This window comes from Drosophila virilis, chromosome 2 (assembly GCF_030788295.1).
Source record: "Drosophila virilis strain 15010-1051.87 chromosome 2, Dvir_AGI_RSII-ME, whole genome shotgun sequence".
Classification (NCBI taxonomy): Eukaryota; Metazoa; Arthropoda; class Insecta; order Diptera; family Drosophilidae; genus Drosophila; species Drosophila virilis.
In genome coordinates, this window is record NC_091544.1 from 24,928,329 (window position 1) to 24,948,744 (window position 20,416).

The window sequence follows — 20,416 nt, forward strand, 5'->3', positions numbered from 1 at the left end:
TTTATTATGTGTTGTATGGTTTATATTTTTCGTTAATTATAATATATATTAAATATATTTACGAACATAACAGCAGTCTTATATAAGATGAAATACATTAAAATATAGAAATAGGTATATATTTAATTTATTGTTTTCATTAGAAGGTTTGAGTTGGTTTCCAAAGTTTATTTGTTTTGCCTATTTCTATTTTGTAGCGCAAAAAGGTTTTTGTACACGCCTACAGATCGCACAGATAGAAAACTTTTTTTGAGTGCAGGATGTATTCCGACTCTGTATACCATAGCGGAAGGACGAATGTGTCTCTTAATAACTTAATTGATTGTATTAAAATCGATCTGCAAGGGTATGTTAGCTTCGGCAAGCCGAAGCATAGCTTTTTACGTTGTTTTCATTTGATTTCTTGATATAAAAGTTGATAGCTAAACTATATCGGCCGGTTAAAGCCGCATAAGCGTGTGGTCTTAAAGATAATTTATATACGTTCAGGGAGGGGGCACATTTATTATTATTTAGTAGTGTTTGTAGTCTAATTTAAGACGCTGGGCGTCTGCAAATGCGCATCAAAATTTGTTGTTTGGCGGTTGGCGGCTTTAGGTATACTAATTATTTATTAATATTATGTATATATATATATATATAATTATTTTCATATGTTTGTATAAGGTAGTGTATATATTAAAAATGTCAATTAATTTGTTCTGTTTCGTATCATGTTTTTTTTTTCTTTTCTTTCAATTTTATGCATTATTCGTACATAAGGAACCCAATTACATTTTTTTTATTGTTGGGGGCGACTAACGCGACCATATTTTGTTGTTTTGTTATGTTTTGAATAATTTCTAATTATTAATGTTAATTTTGTATGCATGCATAAAATACTTTGAATATGACTCACATCATAGAAATAGAACATACGGCTATACATATATATATATATATATAGAGATATATAATTATAAAATTTATTACATTTAAGGACGATCGTAAATTTGAATTAAGACAAGCATTAGATCAATTTCATAATCGTACAGACACACACAGAGACACGCACATGAATAGAGAACATATATAAATTAAATGTACACACATATAACTACAAATATATATATATATATATATATATATAATTTATATCATATAATACTATAACTACCATAGAGTTATTGTGGACTCTAAACGGAAACAGTTGAAGCTTTTAAGCTTCTCTTCTATTATGCTTCTTTTTTGTTGTATTCCTTCAGTTTCAATCATTTGTTTTTATTTTTTTATTTTTATATATTATTTGTAATTTGTAGCTAGCTATTTTCTTTGCTTGCATATTCGATACAATTTTTATTTTATTTTTTTTTTACTTTACACGAAGTTTTTGGCAAATTTAACTTCGTGCCTAACGAAAAATTTAGCTAATGTGCAGAAAACGATTTTGTGTGTTTCTGTTGTCAATTTGATGAATTTTTTGTATGAAAATTATATAAACCAACTATTACGTGCTAACCGAAATCGTTTGCAATCTTACATAATATAGTTTCTAGCCGCAGTAGTTGGTAAATAATTTCTAGATGTGCATGTAAATCAAAAAATTTAATTTAACTACAATAATGACTAGTTGAAGAAACAACTTCAAAAATTTATTCACTAAATTGTATGGTTAATTTTTAAATGGGGTTTTGCTTTTGTTTTCTTGTTTTTTTTTTTTTTTTAATTCTCTAATGCAGTGTTGAGAGAGAGGTTTTATATATATGTATTTATGTTTTTGTTTTTGTTCCTGCCAATCGTTATTTTTTAGACTTGGTTAAAGTTTGTGAAATGTGAAAAACTATTTGATTGTTTTCTTTTTTACATTTGTATAGAAAATTAATGTGTGTTTTCTTTGTGTTTGTTTTAAATATTATTGAACGGCTTGAAAACTTGCGTATTTGCTCTCCTAATGCTCTCCTCTCTGCCTAATCCTCTACTGCCTTATTGATAAATCCTCTTGCTCTCCTCAGACATAAAACTACTTCATCACAGCCAACTCTCTATATATGCGGTCCGATCTGTGCCCAAATTTGAACTGAACTGATCTGATCCGATCTTATCTCATCTCATCTCACACACACACACTCAATTGATTGTTTTCTTGTAGAGATTTTGATGTATATGCTCGTTCTGCAGCGCGCACATTTGGCCCACAGCAACAGCGCTAAGCATGTTGCCAGCGGTGGGATTGCCGCTGCCGCTGCCGCTGCCATTACCAACTGTGCCAATCGTTGCTGCCTCTGCCCCAATGCCAGCAGCCGTTGCGGACAGTTGGTCGCCATTGGACGCTGCACCAGATGCGTTACGGCTGGCGCGAAAATTCGACAGGAATTTCTCTTTAAAACCCAGGGAATACTTGTGCTCAATGAAGGTGTACGAGATTTGCATGGGCGTGGTCGCTGACGACGACGTTTTGCTTGTTGCTGCTGTAGCGTTTGCTGCTGTGGGCCGATTGTACTTGGCTGTTGCAGTTGCGGCTGTTGCAAGTTGCTTGCTGCTGTCGCTGCTGCTGTTGCTGTTGTTGTTGTGTGAGCAGGAGTAAGAGGTTTCTGCAATAGGTAGAGAGAAAAGGAAAAGAAGTAACGAAATCATAAAATAAAAACCAAAAGGCAACCAAATATTAAAAAAAAAAAAAAACCAACAGAAACATAATTTGTGTAAAACTTGCGAGATGATAAAAACAAAAACATATTATTGCACCAAGGTGGAAAGTATTGAAATGTGTGTTAACTTAAAAATATACACGAGAGGTCTGTGGGCAAAATGTTAAGCTAAATGCTTATTGATTAGCTAGATCTATATGTGTATATTAAAATATGTGTGTTACTATATGAAATTCATTTTGCTAGAGCTTAAACATAAATAATACTTTTGTTTTGCAGTTCTATATCATATAATACACATACATTTAGTCTGGGTCTGACAATAAAAGTGTTTGTTAGCTTGGAAAATAAATTCAAATCATTTGCAGTTTATTACAATTGAGTTGCGTGTTGTTTGCAATTGTTTCGTCTATATATTGTGTAACTTAGTCTAAATTAAATAAGGTGGAGATCAGCCGTTAATCGCTAACTTAAAATGTTGTATACAAAATCATATTGCACAATCTATACGATTCGCGTTTCCATAATACATAATACAAATATTTAAGAGACAACTTATACATGCTCTGGTCTAAAGTAAGCCAAAAATTAAAAAGCAGTCTACAAAATGTTTTTCCAATGGGTTTTGGTGAGTGACAACGCCCCCATTCCCCGCCTTTAACTCACTCAAGCGAGTGAAAATGGGGGCGTAACTTAAAGTTATAATAACTAAGAATTGAGTACATTAACTAAGCAGTGTGAACAAAGTTGTTCCTTTACAGTGTATTGTTAGAATGTTTACTGTTTTTTCTTCCTTTTTTTTTTTTTTTTTTTGTAAATGTTTTCCTTTTTTTTGTTCGTATACAAGAAGCGGCGCTTGCTTTTTAGTTTGGTAAAGCAGGCGCCCCCTCTAGCGCGCACTGGCGGCGCATCAGTAGTTTCTTGAGTATAGGCTACGTTTCGCTGTTGACAACGCCGGCGCCAACAACTTCAATGGCCGCCAGCGTGATGGTGCCCGTAGTGACAGCCGCTGCAATGGACGAGGGCATATCCTTGCCATCAACTGTGCCAGTGACAGCATTTGAGTTCAAGCTGCTGTTATTCGTTAAAGTTAACGCATCGCTAGCAACAGTTGCCGCCTCATCCGTATCCATCGGCTCGACGCTGGAAGCACTTGTTGCTGTTGCTGTGGCTACTGCTGTTGTCGACAGGCTGTTGACCATGACATGCTTTTGTTTTAAAACAGCAGCTGAGCTCTTGTGCAGCTGTTGTTGTTGTTGTTGCTGCTGCTGTTGCTGCTGTTGTTGTTGGGGTGGTGTGGGTGAGCTGCTCTTGCTGCTGCTGCTGCCAATGCTGCTGGTGGGACTGATGGGCAGCACATGTTGCTGTTGCTGTTGTTGCTGCTGTGGCGGCGACTGTATTAAATGTGTGTTAATCGTGTTTGGCTCCTGCAGCAGCAATATATTTGTCTTGGGCAACTTCTGTTGTTGCTGCTGTAGCATGTTGGTCGAAAGCGTTGCCACCAGAGCCTGCTGTTGTTGTTGCTGCTGTTGGCTGCCGGCCGTCGTGGTGAAAGTCAAGGTTTGTGTGTTCTTGGTGGGTGAGGTGGCCGGCGTTAGTATGCCTAGGTTAACCAAATTGGGCAGCGTGATTTTTGTGGGCGTGTTGCTGCTGGCAACGGCAGCTGTTGCCACGTTTGTCGCATTGCTGCCGTTTGCCTTGGAGATGTTGCTGTCAACCAATTTATGCTGCTGTGCAATATCCACGCCGTTGGCCACGTTGGTGGCTAACTTGAGTATTTTGTTAGCCGCTGCATTGGCAGCTATTAAATTGCTAACGGACTTTGTATTGCTGTTGTTGCCGCCAGCAACAGCGGCAACATTATTGTTGTTGTTGTTGTTGTGGTTGTTGTTGTTGGCTTTAATGGATACTAAACCGAGTGTGCTGCGCATTAAACTGTTGTTGCTGTTACCTGTTGCTGTTGTTGTTGTTGCTGTGGCGCTTTGCGACAGTGTGCTGACGCTCATTTGCTGCTGCTGCTGCTGCTGTTGTTGCTGCTGCGGCAGTGCTTGTTGCTGCTGCTGTGGCAAATTTGTGACAGTCACAATGTTACCATTGCTAAGCTGCTGCAACATGTTGGTGGCAGTGGCAGCATTACTAGACAAGCTATTGCTGCCCAAGCTGACAGCGCCGTGACAGCTGGTGCTAGTGCTGCTCGACATGTTGCTGCTGGAGGGACTCAGCGAGCCCAGCGACTGCGATGGTGAATTGCTGCGCTGCAACAGGCCGACATTGTTGCTGCCAGCATTGTTGCTACCGGCCAGGCTGCTGCTGTTGCTGCTGTTATTGTTCTCCGGTTTGCATCTAATCACATTTTCAGCGGTTAAAACGCTCTCCGGCTGTGTATTGTGGGTGAGCAGTGCATGGTTTTTCAGGCCTTGCGCCGTTTTATAGCTCTTGCCGCAGTGGCATTTGTAGCCCTTACGCACTCTGTGGAATTCGTATATGGGAATGGGCAAATGAGTTTTGTGTGCTTATTGTTGCTAACTTGTTTTTGGTCGCTAACCTGCCGTCCTTTTTGTGGCCGTTCTTCGAATGGTATTTAATGCCATTGACGTTCTTGTAACGCTTCTTACAGCCGGGTACGGGACATGCAAAAGGTTTTTCATTTCCAGGCGTGCCATTGCTGCCGCCACCGGAATGCCTGTAAATGTATAGCACTCATACGTTAGGTTTCGATCACATATTATTAATTTTTAATTTCCAACTCACCTGCTACCATAACGCATAATAAATTCCGAGCTGAACTCCTCGGTGGTCCAAGAATCATTGCTATCCTCCGATTCGGTGACAACCATTTCATCTTCGTCCATTTCGCTGCCTACAGAAGTGTACGTTGTTTAGGACAGTCACATATTTAAATTGAAGCGTGGGGTCTTACCTGTGGGCGTGTTGCTGCGATTTGACGATGACATGCTATAGCTATGATGCTTAATGGCCAGCTTTCGCTTGAGCTCTGCGTTGCCCGCATTGCCGCTGCTGCTGGTGTTGCTCGCGCTGTTGTTATTGTTGCTGCTGGTGGTGTTGGACAAAAAAGTGGAAGGTTCCTTGCGTGCATCATCTGAGATGAAGCGCAGCACATAGCTCAGCGGCAGAGACGGGGGCGGTGCCAGCTCCTTTTGCTCGACCACCTTAGGATCATAGTCTACAGAGGGGGAGCGAGGAAATACCATTAGCATGCTTTATATGCCTATATATATATATATATGTATTTATAATCCAATTTGGAACCCAATACGGGTGCACACAAATAACCTGCATACAAAAATCATTTCGAAATGCCATCAATTATAAATGTTGTTTTTTTCTTTCTGAGTTTGCTTTAATATACGGTTTAATTATACATTAAAACAAGTTCAATCACTTTGTAACACAGAGACGGGCGCTTGGTCAAGTTTTTTTTTTGAAGCGCAACACAAAGCTTATTTGTGGGTTGTTTAACAATTTAAAGATGATAATATTGAGTTTTTTCTTTATAAAAAGTTTAGATTTTTTGAACGTTGCTGATTTTCACGACACGCTCTCATCTCTAACATTACAGTCCGGAGAGGATGTAAGGGTAAGGGGCACGCACCAGAACCCAGCACTGGTTAAAATAACATGAATAAATAAATGTGAACGCATGTAATATTTTGTACCGACTGTCCTACTGCGCTCACGATGCGGCTGCTGACGCATTTTTATGGGGGTCTTGTGATTATGCACACATACATTATTGTTGTGCATAGGGGTGTGTGTGCAGAGCGGTGTGTGGGGCTTCACAGCCGAGCACATGTGTGTGACTATCTTATCGTGCGAACAGACGACAAGCATAAGCTCAAAGTCTGCTCAATCAGCCAGTGCATAACAGCGGCGCACAGGTGATTGGTTCACTATTCGTGTGAGTGTGTGTGTGTGCGTAACCTAACCTCCACGACAGCGTACATGAAATTACTATTTATTAAAAGCAGCCAATCACATTCGCTCTTTGCACTCGAGACACCCTGCACAGAAAATGCAATCGATTGGCGTGCAACAGGTAATCGAAATATGCTCCCCATCGTTTGCCCCCACGCCCTCCCACGCATTTACCACACACACGACGATAACACAAATTGAGTCGATAGCAATGCAATCATTGCTCGCTCGCGTTTGCCAACAAATATGAAACATATGCGACAAATTGGAAAATATATCAAAACATATGTCCGCATATAATGTAAATGGGTATGCGTATGTGCCTGTGGACTGTATTAATTAGTGTGCGTTATCAGTTGCTATTACTAAAATTATGACTACGTGCCCTGCAATTGGTGACACATTCGCAACGGACAACACACGTACCGCAAATAGAAATTTTAAATTGTCACTTAACAATTTATTGTTAAAACTTATTGTTTTTCAGCTGATGAAATCAAGGGTATGCCCCTGCTTTCGTCTACAAGCACCACCCACAAACGCATAAACGGCGTCATTTGTTGCGCTCAAATCAGTTAACAATCTTTTTTTTTTCGAATTTATTATTGTTATTGTTTTTTGCTTTTTGCTATTGTTGATAACCTTAGGCAATCGTCTAGCGGTTCTTGTTTCTCTCTCACATGCCTTGCGCTAGATGCCAACTATTCAGCTGGCAATTTGTTTATCAAATTTTCGAACACTGAACAAGTAACAGCGCATTTGTTTTTAAACAAATTTGATCTAGCTATACATACACACACAAACACATACGTATAAATATGCATCTGTATGCCGCTACAATACATTCGCATTTTAAAAACAAAATAAACATAAACAACAACGCTGCGTTATTATTCCTGTTATTCTTATTGCTTTTGCGTTGTCATCTGAGTCATTCACTTATTGCAGAATTCTTATTATTTTTATTTAGCAGATAATAATTATACACACACATACACATATCAATATGCATATATATGTACAGATGTTGTGTATTTATTTTTTTGGGCGTGCAAAGTTTTCCAGTGCACATATCGAAATTTGATAAAAAGTGCCCAAAATGTCGTTGACTGGAATAAAAAACAGAATAATGACAATCAATTGCATTAACATTCCAGACCGGCTTGGAACATGTAGAAGTATTGCAAAATATGTAACGGCATATTGCATTTCACAGCGGCACATGTTATCGATAAAATTACAGGGCGCGTGTGCCGCATCGTATTTATGTAAGCATGTTAGTGTGCTTGTCTGTGTGTGTGTGTGTGTGTGTGTGTGTCTGCACAACAGGTGCCTGGCAACTGTGCAAAGGACAAACTTGAAGGTCTTGCGGCAGCGTTGCCATAACAGCAAAAGGAACTTGCGAAAAAAATCAAATTGCCTGCCAACTCCCGTCAAGCTAAAAGAGCGCATGTATGTATTGATGGTGCGATGCGATAAGCGCGAGACAAACGTCCAACTGGGCCAAGCAAATACATATGTATATAAATATGTATATACATACATATGCATTATTGACGTAAATAGGTAAACATCTAAAGTCCTTCGAGCTGTTATCTTTCTCAAAGCTTATGGGCACATAGCATATAGATATATACATGTACATGTATGTGTAGCGTCTCTTGTTGCCAAGGGCGATGCGTGGGCGAGAACCCATTAGCCTTACCAACTTTATGTAATGCTAGCGGGCGCCCATCAACGCGCCATTTGCTGTTGACCGTTATCACAGCAGCAGCAGCAGCAGCAGCCGCATTCGCAGCAGCAACAACAGACAGCTGCTAACTTTTAGCCGTAATAATCACCCCTACATAGAGATGGGCGCGTGTAGTCTTTCCTATTCATTAAGCATATTATTTTTAAATATTTTAAATTTGTTTTTTTCATATATTAGCAAATTAATTAATTTATTTGCGTGTTACCATGAACACGTCGTGTTGAGTTGTGCGTGTTCCTGTCACGAAAGCACGATACGCGCCCATCTCTTATTTACGCACATACCGTGCATATGAAAGTATATACAAATATAAATGAAGCACAAATATACATAAGTGTGCTGGAACAGCCCCGCCACTCGCACCACCACCATAAATAACACCCCTGCGCGCACTTAACGCGCACAACCCCCTTTCCCAAAGACACCCATCGCCACACCATTGTAGCCAAGTGGCAACACTGAGCTTAATTTTATTGATTTTCCACCCCCTTGCATACACGCACAAACAAACTGACGAGGCTGCTGCTTAAGTACCTGATCTAAAATTGGACATTTTTGTTTTGAAACCCCGGCTACCTAAGTTGTGCCGCTGTTTTGTTGCTTTTCCAACACTGACATTCACCCTCCTCTATGAAAGACGTCTTTGGTTCACGTTACAGTGAAAGCTTTCTTGAGCGGACATCCAAGTAAAAATAAATAGATGATGCTTTTACAAATTTTTGGTTGTTTCAAACTATTAAAATACTTAATAAAAACAAATGTTTGAAAATTATTCTATCTAGCAGTTGTTTGGAACAAACAACTGTTCCATTAGAGGACAATTCACTGTAGTGAAATGCACGTAATCGGAGATGGGTGTATAGACCACAGCATTGACAAGAATTGATTACGCATTCCGTGTGTGGGTGCAATTGGAGCAGAGCTTTCGTAGCTGTTTGACGTTGAGATGCTTGGGCTGAGCAGGTGTTGGCACCTGCAAGAGACGCGCTCAATTCCCAAGACCAAGCCAGAGACAGGTCAAACACAAAAACACACGCACACAAAACATAAACGAGAAAAGGCGCTCACTTGCCCTTGCCGGCTGGGGTACAGATGCTGCTGCTGCTACGCTGGCGGGTTACACATACAGACACACATGCACACAAACACACACTTAAGCCAGCACATATGCAGTGTTGTTGTTTAATGGATCACCGGCTTTTTGCTTGCTTTCGTTGTTTTTGCTTGCCACGCAATTGCGTTCTCGCTCGCACTTGTATAGTTGGCCAATCTAAAGCAAGCATATACATACATATATGTATGTGAGTTTGTAACTGTGTAGAATGAATGCTGTACATGCCACGAATGGACGTTTATATGCATGTGTATGTGTGTGTGAGCGGCACAGGTAATTCAGCTTGGCTTGCCGCCTATTGTGAATGCGCTTGCTTGTCTCAATTGAAGGCGACGACGCGTACGCATTAAAACGTGCGTGCGTATTTAAGGCCTGGCCATATTGATTTTCCATGGCACACTTTGATATTATTGCACAGCAGAAATATATTTGCCAGCATTAACAAAACAATGTATGTGTTTTTCTGCTAAAATTGATTTCAGGGCTGGGCACTAAAAACGAACGAAAACAATATTTTATTTATGTACCGAAACACTGCAACGGGCATGCATTCGCACGTACACTCTCACAAATATACCTACTATTCATTCAGTATATGCACTCACACACACACACACACACTCACACGTACCAAAAGAATATGTATATACTATGTACATATAAATAAATTAAATAAACAAAACACAGATTGCCGACGACGTCGGCGGCGTCACTGACAGCGACGAGCCGCCCCGTGCATCACGCGACTAATTAATGTTGTTTGTCATCGGTATTTTGAAACACTTGCACTATATCACACAAATTTTTGTTTTTCAAATACTTGCCTATGTGTGTTCCCTCGATGTGTGATATTAAGTCGCCTAGACTTGGAAAAGTTTTAAAACAGCCATTGAATTTGCAGATGTTGATCAGAAACACGGCCATATCACTCGACGTACGACTGTGACTGCGCGTTATGTAAGTGTCACTGCTTGTTTAATGTTATGTTTCTGGCATCCAAGAACTTAACAGGCGGCTATACTGTTACTAACAGTTAAGATTGTTCAAACGAATACTGTGGGTTATGGTAAATATCGCATTCAGTTAACTATCGATATATATAATATATTCGATAGCAGCCAAAACAATTTCGCGGCGTTGTTGCAATTAAATTATCCAATCAATTAATTCCAGCAAAAATGCAATATGCAGCGTTTATCGAATTTGATTTATATTATTGATGATCCAGTCAAATGAATTGTGAAACTTTTGGTCGATTAGTATGTATTTGTGTGTATCCTCCCTGGCCGTACGCACACACACATACACACTTATGCAAAATCGCTGTTATGCAATTGAGGGCTGCAATGATACACAAAATGAAATATGAATACCTAAATATGGTATTTATGCGAGGCGTATTATTAAAAGCATTATGGTTGCTTTCATTACTTACAGCATCCTGTTTCAATTATGCTGGATTTAAAGTAGCTCAAATTATAACATAATCAAGACTACGTGACGACACCACGACGCGTGGCTGTATGCGGACCAGGGCTGGATACACATTCGATATCTAATCGATTAGGAGTCAACGAGTGGTAAGTGTTTTTACCAGGCAGGTTTGTTGTTTTTAGCAAAATAAGCTATGAAATTAATTACCTTTTTTATTTAATACACAAAATCCAAAAATTGAATCACCACTTTTTAAATTTACGCGCGCAAATTTTTCAATCGAAGATATGATATGCTCAGCTTGCTTGGATTGGATGCACCACTGTTTGTAGGATTGTGTTGACATTCAGATTTGTCATATTGGTTGCAAGTCAACAATTCTGAAATAATCTTGTTGATCCAAATTAAGTACTTTAATAATTTATAAACGAAAAGCGTAATTTCAGGGCTGATAAGAAACACCGGTATCAACTTCCAAGTTTATTTCCAATTCACCACAGAGCAGGCTTGCATTTGTAGTCGAAGCATTCTATCGCAAATAATCAGAAAATATTTAAGGTAAATATAAAAAATTTACCTTGAACCTCAACGGAACCGTGCATGGAAATGAAATCAAACGTAGAACATTTTAATATTCTTAACTTGGAAAACTGCATATATGTTATGTATGTATGTATTATGTTTCAAAATATATGGTAAATGGCAAATTGGTGTCATCTGCTGATAACCTATTATAAATTAATTAATATAATGAGTAAACCCTTAAGGTAATTTTTAAGCTTTTTCTTATTTAATGGTAACACCTCTATTTGGGTTAGCAAATATACATGTTGGTATCGATAGGTGCTCATGCGCCCGTGACTTTCCAGATGCCTTTCCAATTCACCACGGCCAAGAATTGCATGGCGACTGTAGGGTAAAGTAAAATTTCGCGTTCAATACGGTTCCACTGTTGTTAAGGGTTTGTTCGAAGTGAGTTGGACGGTAATCTTACGCTAAAAATTGAAAATGTGGAGCACCCCTGCATCGCCCGCCGCCATGCCTTCTGCTGCTGGTTAAATAATCAGTGTCGAATGAAAATGCTTGAAAATGTTTTTTAATGCACAATTCTGCTTGCAATTTAATGTGAAAAACTGTGAACAATATACAGATGAGTGAAAATAATATTTTTTCAAACGTGTTCAGTGTCGCCATCTTGCGGCACATACACACACATTCAGACAAGATGTCACACGGACGTACGAAGAGAACTGTCAGTGTGTTTTGTGTGCCGTAGTGTGGAGTGTAAATTTGTTGCGTCACTAGAAAAGTTCAACTGTTGAAGGAAATCAATGTTAGTTTAAGTAGATCCAGTGAAATGTAATTAGAATTAATTAATTACAAATGAATAGTGCGTCTATTTCTCTTGAGAACTGTGGCATTTCGAGTGGATATATAAATTTTTTCACATTACGTAACCAACAGCAACTTGCAGGCGGGCAGCGGCATTTGCAGCAGCGATTCGCAACAACTATGCATATATATATATATATATATATATATATATATATATATATATATATAAATAAATCTATATATTTACAAGACATCTACATCTATATCTTTTGCAGAGCTCCGTGCGCTTGCTTCAATTTTGTGCGAAACGCCAATTACAATTCAACTAAAAATGTTCGTGTCGACAGTCTCTCGCATTGCCCCTGTTGCCAGGACCGTGGTAAGTACAAAATGGGTAAAGTTTTTCAGTGAGATAAAAAGTTATGTGTGCTAATGTTGCTATTAATTACATAATTTTCTATAGCCGCATCGATTTTCATTGCTTGTTAAAAAAAAATTCGATGCTGCTACTGTGTGGTGACTTCGAATTCCAATGGAAAACACATACAGTTACATAAGTTGAATGTGGGAATTGAGGTTATGTGCAATTTATGGGTGCAACTATTTAATCCATGCTAACTAACTAATTTAAACAATTTAAAGTGATTTTCTATTTAATCTAATCAGATTTGACATAAATTCTTGGCGATTTAAATACTGTGTAGGAGTTGTATAACCAGTTACATTAACGTTGTTACTGCTTGTAGTTGAGGTTAGAACCGGTGAAAGCTTTCCAAGCAATTTTCTATATGCAGCATGAATTAATTATCAACTAGAAACAAAATTCAAATAAATGAGCAGCATTAATTATTGATTATTGCCGCCTTCTAAAATGTCAACAAAAGCTATAGCCAAATGGCTAAAATCCAAATTGCTTAACTCATTGCATAACTTGGCAATGGCAACGCGCAAAGCCTATAACAATAACAACAACACTTTTTTTTATCTCACATGAAAAGCAAACGAAGCACTAACGTGTGTGTTTAATTATATAATTAAACCATTTTTTATGTATATATTTTTACAGCTCCTCGCCAACTCCAAGCAATACTTGCGACCATTGAGCAGCGCCGTTATCAGCCAGAGCCAAACTTTGGCCGCTCAGAACACAACCCCCGTAGCATTACTGCCACAGATCAGGTCATTCCAGACCTCGCCAGTCACGCGTGACATTGATTCGGCTGCCAAATTCATTGGTGCTGGTGCTGCAACAGTCGGTGTCGCTGGTTCCGGTTCGTATTGGTTACCAATTGTTAAGCGTCTTGTCTGATACATTAGCATCTTACCATGATTCAATTTGTCCAATCCTGCCCAGCGGCTATATTCATCGCTTCAGTCAGTTACAATCTAGCATCTGGGGCACACACAACGAGTATCTGATTACTCTTTTTACAACGCCCCGGGAAGGTCTGAGATATGGTCAAAGCTCCCTTGTTGCTGTAACAACATACAAAAGCCGAGAGGTGATTGTGTGTCGCGGAGCTTCATTTTCTAGCCGGAAACTTGTGTAATCACAAGGCGAAAGTACCAGAAATGCTGCAGTATGGCTGTTGCCGCACCGCTTGCCGTTTGCCGCCGGCCATGTTGCATTGAAAACTTTCGTGACCAGCAATTTAAGTGCGATGTGCTTGCTGCAAACCTTGCCTGAGGTGCGCAGAACTCAATTCAGACTAATCTGTGACTGACTGGCCCAATAAAAGAGATGAGAAATGCCAACAGGCAGAGTTGGATTTTGATTCAAATCCAAATCGCTTTGTGCATATAACTCTATATAGAGCTATATGCCTATCATCCGTCGGCAATTGCCGATGCGACTTCAATATATATCAATTTGCTGTACGAATTAATTAATCTATTTTGTCTCTTTTTCTCAACATTTTTCTCGTATATATATGTGCGCTTGCTACTATGACAATGACAACCAATACAACAGGTGCTGGTATCGGAACAGTATTCGGTTCCCTCATCATTGGTTATGCCAGAAACCCATCGTTGAAACAGCAGCTGTTCTCCTATGCCATTTTGGGTTTCGCCCTGTCTGAGGCTATGGGTCTGTTCTGTCTTATGATGGCCTTCCTGCTGCTGTTCGCCTTCTAAGCGCCGCTCTACTCGTCCTTAGTTTTTCGTGCAATTGTTTGCAGTGTGTGTGTGCGTGGGCGATATTGGGATTGGATATTCCTATCTCGATGGCAAACCGCATTCTAACGGCAATCAGCGGCAGCGAGAAAGCAACGTATAGAAGAAACACATAACAACCAACAACCAACGTTCGTTTTTCGATTATTATTGATAAATGATTGATAGCCAACAACATCTTGTACTATCTAATTATAAAATAACAACAACAACCACATAATATATGTAATTTTGTTTTTAAAAAACATTCGAAACTGTAGTAGTCGCCTAAAAAAAAAAGCCTAGCAAAACATCATCGCGCAGAAAGAACACACTTTTATTTAAGTTGAAACCAAGAAGAAAAAAAAAGAAACAATACACTGCTAATAAAAAAGAAAACATTGGAAAAAAGATCAGTTAAAGAGACAAACAGAACGAAGACACGATTTAAACGAAAAGTTGAGATTGAAATTGTAAACATTAAAATTAAATTTTAATCAACGCAAGCTTCAAATTCACACAGCATTAGCCCCACACACAGAAAACGACACTTGCATCTCCGCTGCGCCTTTTCCATACAGCGAGAAGGTTGAGCCAGCTACCCAGCTCTCTCTCTCTCCCCCAATTGCCTTGACAAGAACATCCGTTGAGGTGGCGTGGGCAGCACGTGCAACTTTCTTGTTCCTCAATTGAGATCCTGAGTGTTGGCGAAGGCGTGGTGTGGTTACTTTCGTGTCGTTGTTAATTTTGAATTTATGTGGCGCGTACTGATAACGTTTCTTTAAGTTTATTGTATTTAGAACTTGTTTTTCTTTTTGTTTAAACATTTATTAATTGCCACTTAATCATTGTCATATAGTCGAATAAAGTGGGGTTTGTTCTATTGGCTAGAACAACAAAAAAATAGGTATTTGAACGATTGTGAAATAAAGGAAAAATGAATGCGTTAAAGAACTAAGAATTGTATTTTTGATTATTTTATAGTGCTAAAATAAGCAACTTCTTTTGCAAGAGTCGTACACCCTAAGATTCTACATTTGAATTTTGGCGCTTAAAGTGCATCCCTGTCCAGTCGCAAAAGCAACCCTGTGCCCACGCTGCTAACGGCTATCGATAATTTTGAAATATGTAAACGATAACTAATTAGAAATCACATTATTCAATGGATTTTGCTAAGAAAATATTAGGTAAATACGGCTGGAAAGAGGGCGATGGTTTGGGAAAGCACAATAATGGAATTGCGGCGCCACTGAAAGCCAGCTTAAAATTTGACAATGCGGGCCTGGGCGTTGATCGTGCCACAGAATTCAATGATCACTGGTGGGAGCGCTGCTTCAACGAGGCAGCATCCAACGTGAACGTGCAAGTGGAGCAGAATGGCCATGTGAGTACAGCACGCAAAGCTGGTGTAGATGCGGTGGAAATCTCTACCAAAGGGTATTCAGCACGCAAACTGAAAAGGGCCAAGGATCATCAAAGCAAGTCCGATGGTGGCGCCGTTTATGAGCACTTTCTCAAATCTGCCATGCTTACCCAAGACGGAGGCGAAGTGGCCAACGCAGAACGCATTAAAACGGAAGACATTGCTGTTACCAAAGTTCATGTGCTAACAGATGAGGAGCTATTCCAGGCGTGCGGCGGACGCACAGCACACAAGGGAGCGCGCCACGGACTCAAACTGAGCGGCAAACTGGCGCGCTTGGAGCAACAGGAGCGCGAGATGCTTGCCAAGCTGCAGGGTAAAAATAGTGCACTTCAAGGGGCTGCCGCTGCAGAGGTCGATGAATCAATCAAAATTAAAAAGAAGAAACGTAAGGACAAAGGTGTGGCATACGATAACGCTGCGCCTGAGAATGTTCCCGCTAAAATTCAGAGTGAGATGGAACCACAAGGGCTGAGTTCACCTAAAGAGTCTGCTTCCGAAAAGGTTGACAAAACAGTCAAAATTAAAAAGAAGCGCACGAAGGACAAATGCCTGGATTCTGATGAATTGGCGTCTGAGAATGTCAACCAACGATTGGATACTGAACTAGAGCTGGAACCAGCAGCAAAATCCAAAAAGCGCCAGTCGGAAATTGCCAGCACTGAAATAGAGCCGCCTGTCAAGCCGAAAAAAAAGAAAAAGAAGCACAAACAAGTGGAATAGCGTAAATAATAGCTTTTAATGTACATACAAAATGTATTTAGGTATAATAAATCTAACGGAGCCATTTTTTAAAATCTAGTTTTGGGTCAACTTATCATAAGCTAGACGATACTCGTTCACTTTCTGCCCTTTGCCTTCATGCGCCTGGATTTGCCCAGCCGCTTGTTGACAGAGGCGCCAGCTTTGACGCCGCGCTGGCGACGTGTCGACTTTTCCGACTCAAGTCCAGCTGCAGAGGACTTTGTGTTGCGTTTCAGACCCTTCTTTTTGCCACCAAACCCGAACCTTTTGTTGCGTTGCTTGCGTTTATCCGCCGACTGCTTTTGCTTGGATTCCAGCGCCTTGGCATCCTCCAGGAAGTCCAGGTTCTTTAGTTTGCCCTTGCGGAACTTTTTCAGCTTATCGAGCATCTCCTTCTTTTCGGCCTCGCGCTGCACCTTGGTTTTCTTGGCTAGCATTTTGCCCATTTTACGCTGTTCGCGTATCTGTTTAATGCGTTCTGATTTGGCCTGTCCCTGCTGTTTGGCCATTAGATTGGCGCGCACCTTTTGCATATGCTCGTCGGACTTGGCCATTTCAGCAAAATAATCATCGGGACGACGTGTCTTGATGCCAAGCTCCTGCAGTCGCTGGATTCCTTCAATCACAGCGCTCTGTGCCTGGCGATGAAAGAGCATTTCGCGCTTAAAATCATTCAGCACCGGATCCTCTTCGGGGCGCACATAGGGTATTTTGGCATTTCCTTTAAATTGATTGGCACGCTTCTGTTCGTGCTTCTCTAGCTGCACAGCCAGCTCGGGTGCCAAAGGCGCTAGACTGTTGACCATGTCCAGGCGCTCCAGCCATGGCAGTTCGAGGCGTATGGCATGTGTTTTGGCTAATAGTTTAGTCTGTAAATCGCAGCAAATATTAGAACAATGAATCTAATTAATTGAAATTTTGCTTACAATATCATTAACTTTATCGCGCTGTCCGCTGAATTCCACATTGAGGCCAGGTTTTAGTTCGCCACGCTCAAAAGCCGCTTGCAGCTGTAAAAAAAAGTTGATTCTCAGTGTGTACAAAATTGTTTAATTGTTTTATTTATATACCTCAGCATCAGAATTGTCGTCGGAATCGTATTCTGAGCCACTGTCTTGTAATTCAAAGTCGGACATGTTTAAAAATTATATTTCCAGAGCAAGACTAAATAAAAACAAAGTCAACACGTGCAAGCCGTGAAAATTGGTATCGATAATATTTAAAGCAACAGGGTGACGCGCGCTGCTAGACTATGTAGCAGTTAGCTTTTGTCTTGCAGCGTATGGTCCGATAGTTTCAATACAACACTGAAATAAACTGCGCGCACTGTTATGACGCTCAACTTAAAAATAAAAGCATCTGTTAAATTCAAACTAAGCACCTATTTATGGTGTTTTGATTTAATATAACGCGCTGTTCATAAAATAATTTTGCTTTAAAGCATATTACCAGCAGAATGAATGAAAGCATAGTCTTGATTAACAAAGTAGCGGCACTTTTCCAATGACTTTTTAATAGTCACTGTTAATAACAGTTCCGCAAAATGTTAAAATTTTGGATGCCATTTTTTTGTGCTTAGGGCGGCATTCGACTCTTATTTTTGCTCAATTTTATTTATTTGTTTGTACATTATGTCCGTTAACCTTGCGAATATTTACGCTGAGCTATTACGTAAATATGGTGATAATTATACCATCACATATAGTGCGCCGCCTAGTTATTTGACCAGATTGGTGGGCGCGCGCGAGTCAACAAATAAAATTGTTTTCTTCTACAAGGAAGATCGCAGAGGCGGCACCGCAACAACCACGCCCACCAAGCTTCTATTGAAATCGGAGCGTGGAAAAACTAATACGGACATGGATCTAACTGGGAGCCCACTGAAAGACGATTGTGTAGTGGACGCCATTGGCGATATCTCCTTGGAGCTCCGGATTGTCAACAGGAATCCCTGGAGGCAGGATGAGGAGTATCATCGCGGCGAGCTGGCCGATAAGGCGCGTGCCATTATCTGCACCGAGGCGTTTCAGCAAGGCGATGGCTTGGGCTCCGTTTGGTTTTTGTGCGATGGCAGCGACTTCGGCCACACGCTGCTGCTGCAATACGAATTTAATAAAACACACTTCTCGCGCGGCATAGTCAGCTATGCAGGCGTTATGCCATCCTACATGGTGACATCTCAGTCGCTGGTTCGACAACATGGCATGGCTGCAGCCGCACAGCTGGAGACATACATTGAGAACTGCTATCAGGTGAATCATCACATGACGCTGTGCTGCAGTTGGTCCACACCGGCGCCGCTACCGCTGCTCATCGATCTGAGTGGTTGCAATGTACTACTAAATCAATCGTTTCGCGTCGGCGATTGTGGCCCACTGACGGAAGACTTCATGAATCAGCTGCGCATTTTGGCTTACATACGTGAGGACATCGTTAGCTATCACAAGGACGAGCGGGCGGGCGTTCATCGCGACCCGGTGTACCGTTGCGGCAGTGGTATTGATATGGACGAGCTACGTGAATCCATAAACAAAACTATGACAGAGGTTTCTGGCTTCACGGATGTCTTTACGGACAATCACGCTGAGTATGACATTGAGGAGGTGGTGCAGCGCGCTAAGCAACGGAAGCTTACGGATTTAACCGATCAGTTGTGGGAGTTGCTCAAATGTATGTGTATCTATAGATCCTGCCCCACATGACTAAATGATTTATATTTTTTTGCTGTCTCATAGGTTGCTCTTCCTTTAAGGATCTGAAAATAGCCTTCAACATGCTCTTTCAATGCGCTGTGCGCTGTAATATTGTGGTGGGTGTATAGCAAGCATAATCATTGCGAACCAACTGGTAATTCTCTTATTTATAGAACGCGCCCACCAATAAAAATCGACTGGCTGAAATCATCTCGAATCTGGCCAACAGTCGCTTGGCCATGCCTTGTCTCAGCGGCGCAGAGCCTTTGGAATTGCTGTTGGAGATCGGTTTGGAAAAGGTTTACAAGGACTATGAGTTCATCTTTACGGAAAGCAAAGTATGCAGCACCAGTTTGTTAAAGAGCAGCAGCGAGTCAACGAATGCAAATTTAAATGATGGCTCCACAACGAATGATCTATCAAAGCTGCGCAAATCGCTGCACAATGCAGTGCGTGCTGATACCCCAGGTGGTGGCATGCGCAAGACCCTGCTGCACCATAGCGCTGGCAGTAAGCAACCGGGCGCCAAGTATCAAAATGGTGACGTGCCTGGTTTTAAGAATAGCAACTTTGACGAGCAGGACAGCGTGTTGAAGGTATCCAAGCTATTTCAAATACACTGCACGCTCGAGCATCTGCTGATGATACACATTCACTTAAACTTACCCAATGGTTTGTTGATTTATGAAGTTATGTCTATTATTATTACTCACATTTATATTTCACAGTTTACGCCGACGTCTGCACTCAACTGTTGAATAAGCAGCCACGCATGGTGGAGAGTATCGATGATAACTTAAGCGATGTGGTGGACATACAGCTGTCAGCGCATTATGTACGCGAGCATTTGGATGGCAAGGAGCCGCACTCACGCCAAATAACCATGAGGTCGCACAGCACATTTGGGGAACACACAACCACGTTTTACTTTAATCTGGAGAACATTTGTCCGCCTGAGCTGGCGCAGTGCTTTCAGTGCGATGGTTAGTTGCTGTGGAATCGCTTTCTTTAATGCATATTAACGAAATATTGGTCATATTACAGACAAGGAGCTGGTCAAGGAGCGAACCTATCACTGCTGGCTGTACCGCAAGATTCGCACACTTAAATGAGCATGTGCCTGTGGAATTGCTTATATTAATATTAAAACATTATGTGCGGAATTAATTTATAAATATTTGTTCACCAATTGTCGCTTAAGTTCTT

At 40.6% G+C, this 20,416-nt stretch overlaps 5 protein-coding genes across 6 annotated transcripts; 3 read left to right on the top strand and 2 right to left on the bottom strand.

Moving 5' to 3' along the window:
* Nucleotides 1-646: 646 nt before the first annotated feature.
* On the bottom strand, nt 647-11,406 carry LOC6632823 (putative uncharacterized protein DDB_G0282129). Of its 2 annotated transcripts, XM_032433592.2 has the most exons (8): nt 11,069-11,089; nt 10,863-10,982; nt 10,252-10,768; nt 5,545-5,808; nt 5,376-5,484; nt 5,170-5,307; nt 4,576-5,093; nt 647-2,570 (listed from the first exon to the last, which is right to left on the bottom strand). In XM_032433592.2, the coding sequence occupies exons 3-8, from the start codon at nt 10,349-10,351 to the stop codon at nt 2,107-2,109; spliced, it is 1,593 nt and encodes a 530-aa protein (XP_032289483.1). In that variant the 5' UTR covers nt 10,352-10,768; nt 10,863-10,982; nt 11,069-11,089; the 3' UTR covers nt 647-2,106. The 2 variants fall into 2 exon arrangements, with proteins under 2 accessions (XP_032289483.1, XP_032289482.1); XM_032433591.2 differs by lacking the exon at nt 647-2,570 and having other exon boundaries at nt 2,973-5,093; nt 11,069-11,406.
* A 298-nt stretch (nt 11,407-11,704) lies between these two features.
* On the top strand, nt 11,705-14,761 carry ATPsynC (ATP synthase, subunit C). The gene is made up of 4 exons (XM_015170499.3): nt 11,705-11,833; nt 12,472-12,575; nt 13,263-13,467; nt 14,169-14,761. The coding sequence occupies exons 2-4, from the start codon at nt 12,528-12,530 to the stop codon at nt 14,330-14,332; spliced, it is 417 nt and encodes a 138-aa protein (XP_015025985.1). The 5' UTR covers nt 11,705-11,833; nt 12,472-12,527; the 3' UTR covers nt 14,333-14,761.
* A 718-nt stretch (nt 14,762-15,479) lies between these two features.
* Nucleotides 15,480-16,574, top strand: LOC6632826 (G patch domain-containing protein 4). Its single transcript, XM_002055876.4, has one exon. It carries the CDS (start codon nt 15,513-15,515, stop codon nt 16,494-16,496), a length of 984 nt encoding a protein of 327 aa, XP_002055912.1. The 5' UTR covers nt 15,480-15,512; the 3' UTR covers nt 16,497-16,574.
* LOC6632827 (probable rRNA-processing protein EBP2 homolog) lies at nt 16,494-17,741 on the bottom strand. The gene is made up of 3 exons (XM_002055877.4): nt 17,588-17,741; nt 17,444-17,527; nt 16,494-17,386 (listed from the first exon to the last, which is right to left on the bottom strand). Exons 1-3 carry the CDS (start codon nt 17,651-17,653, stop codon nt 16,613-16,615), a joined length of 924 nt encoding a protein of 307 aa, XP_002055913.1. The 5' UTR covers nt 17,654-17,741; the 3' UTR covers nt 16,494-16,612.
* Nucleotides 17,742-18,073: 332 nt separating this feature from the next.
* On the top strand, nt 18,074-20,399 carry Zwilch (zwilch kinetochore protein). The gene is made up of 5 exons (XM_002055878.4): nt 18,074-19,187; nt 19,253-19,326; nt 19,384-19,882; nt 19,939-20,193; nt 20,255-20,399. The coding sequence occupies exons 1-5, from the start codon at nt 18,149-18,151 to the stop codon at nt 20,320-20,322; spliced, it is 1,935 nt and encodes a 644-aa protein (XP_002055914.1). The 5' UTR covers nt 18,074-18,148; the 3' UTR covers nt 20,323-20,399.
* The last annotated feature ends 17 nt before the right edge of the window (nt 20,400-20,416 follow it).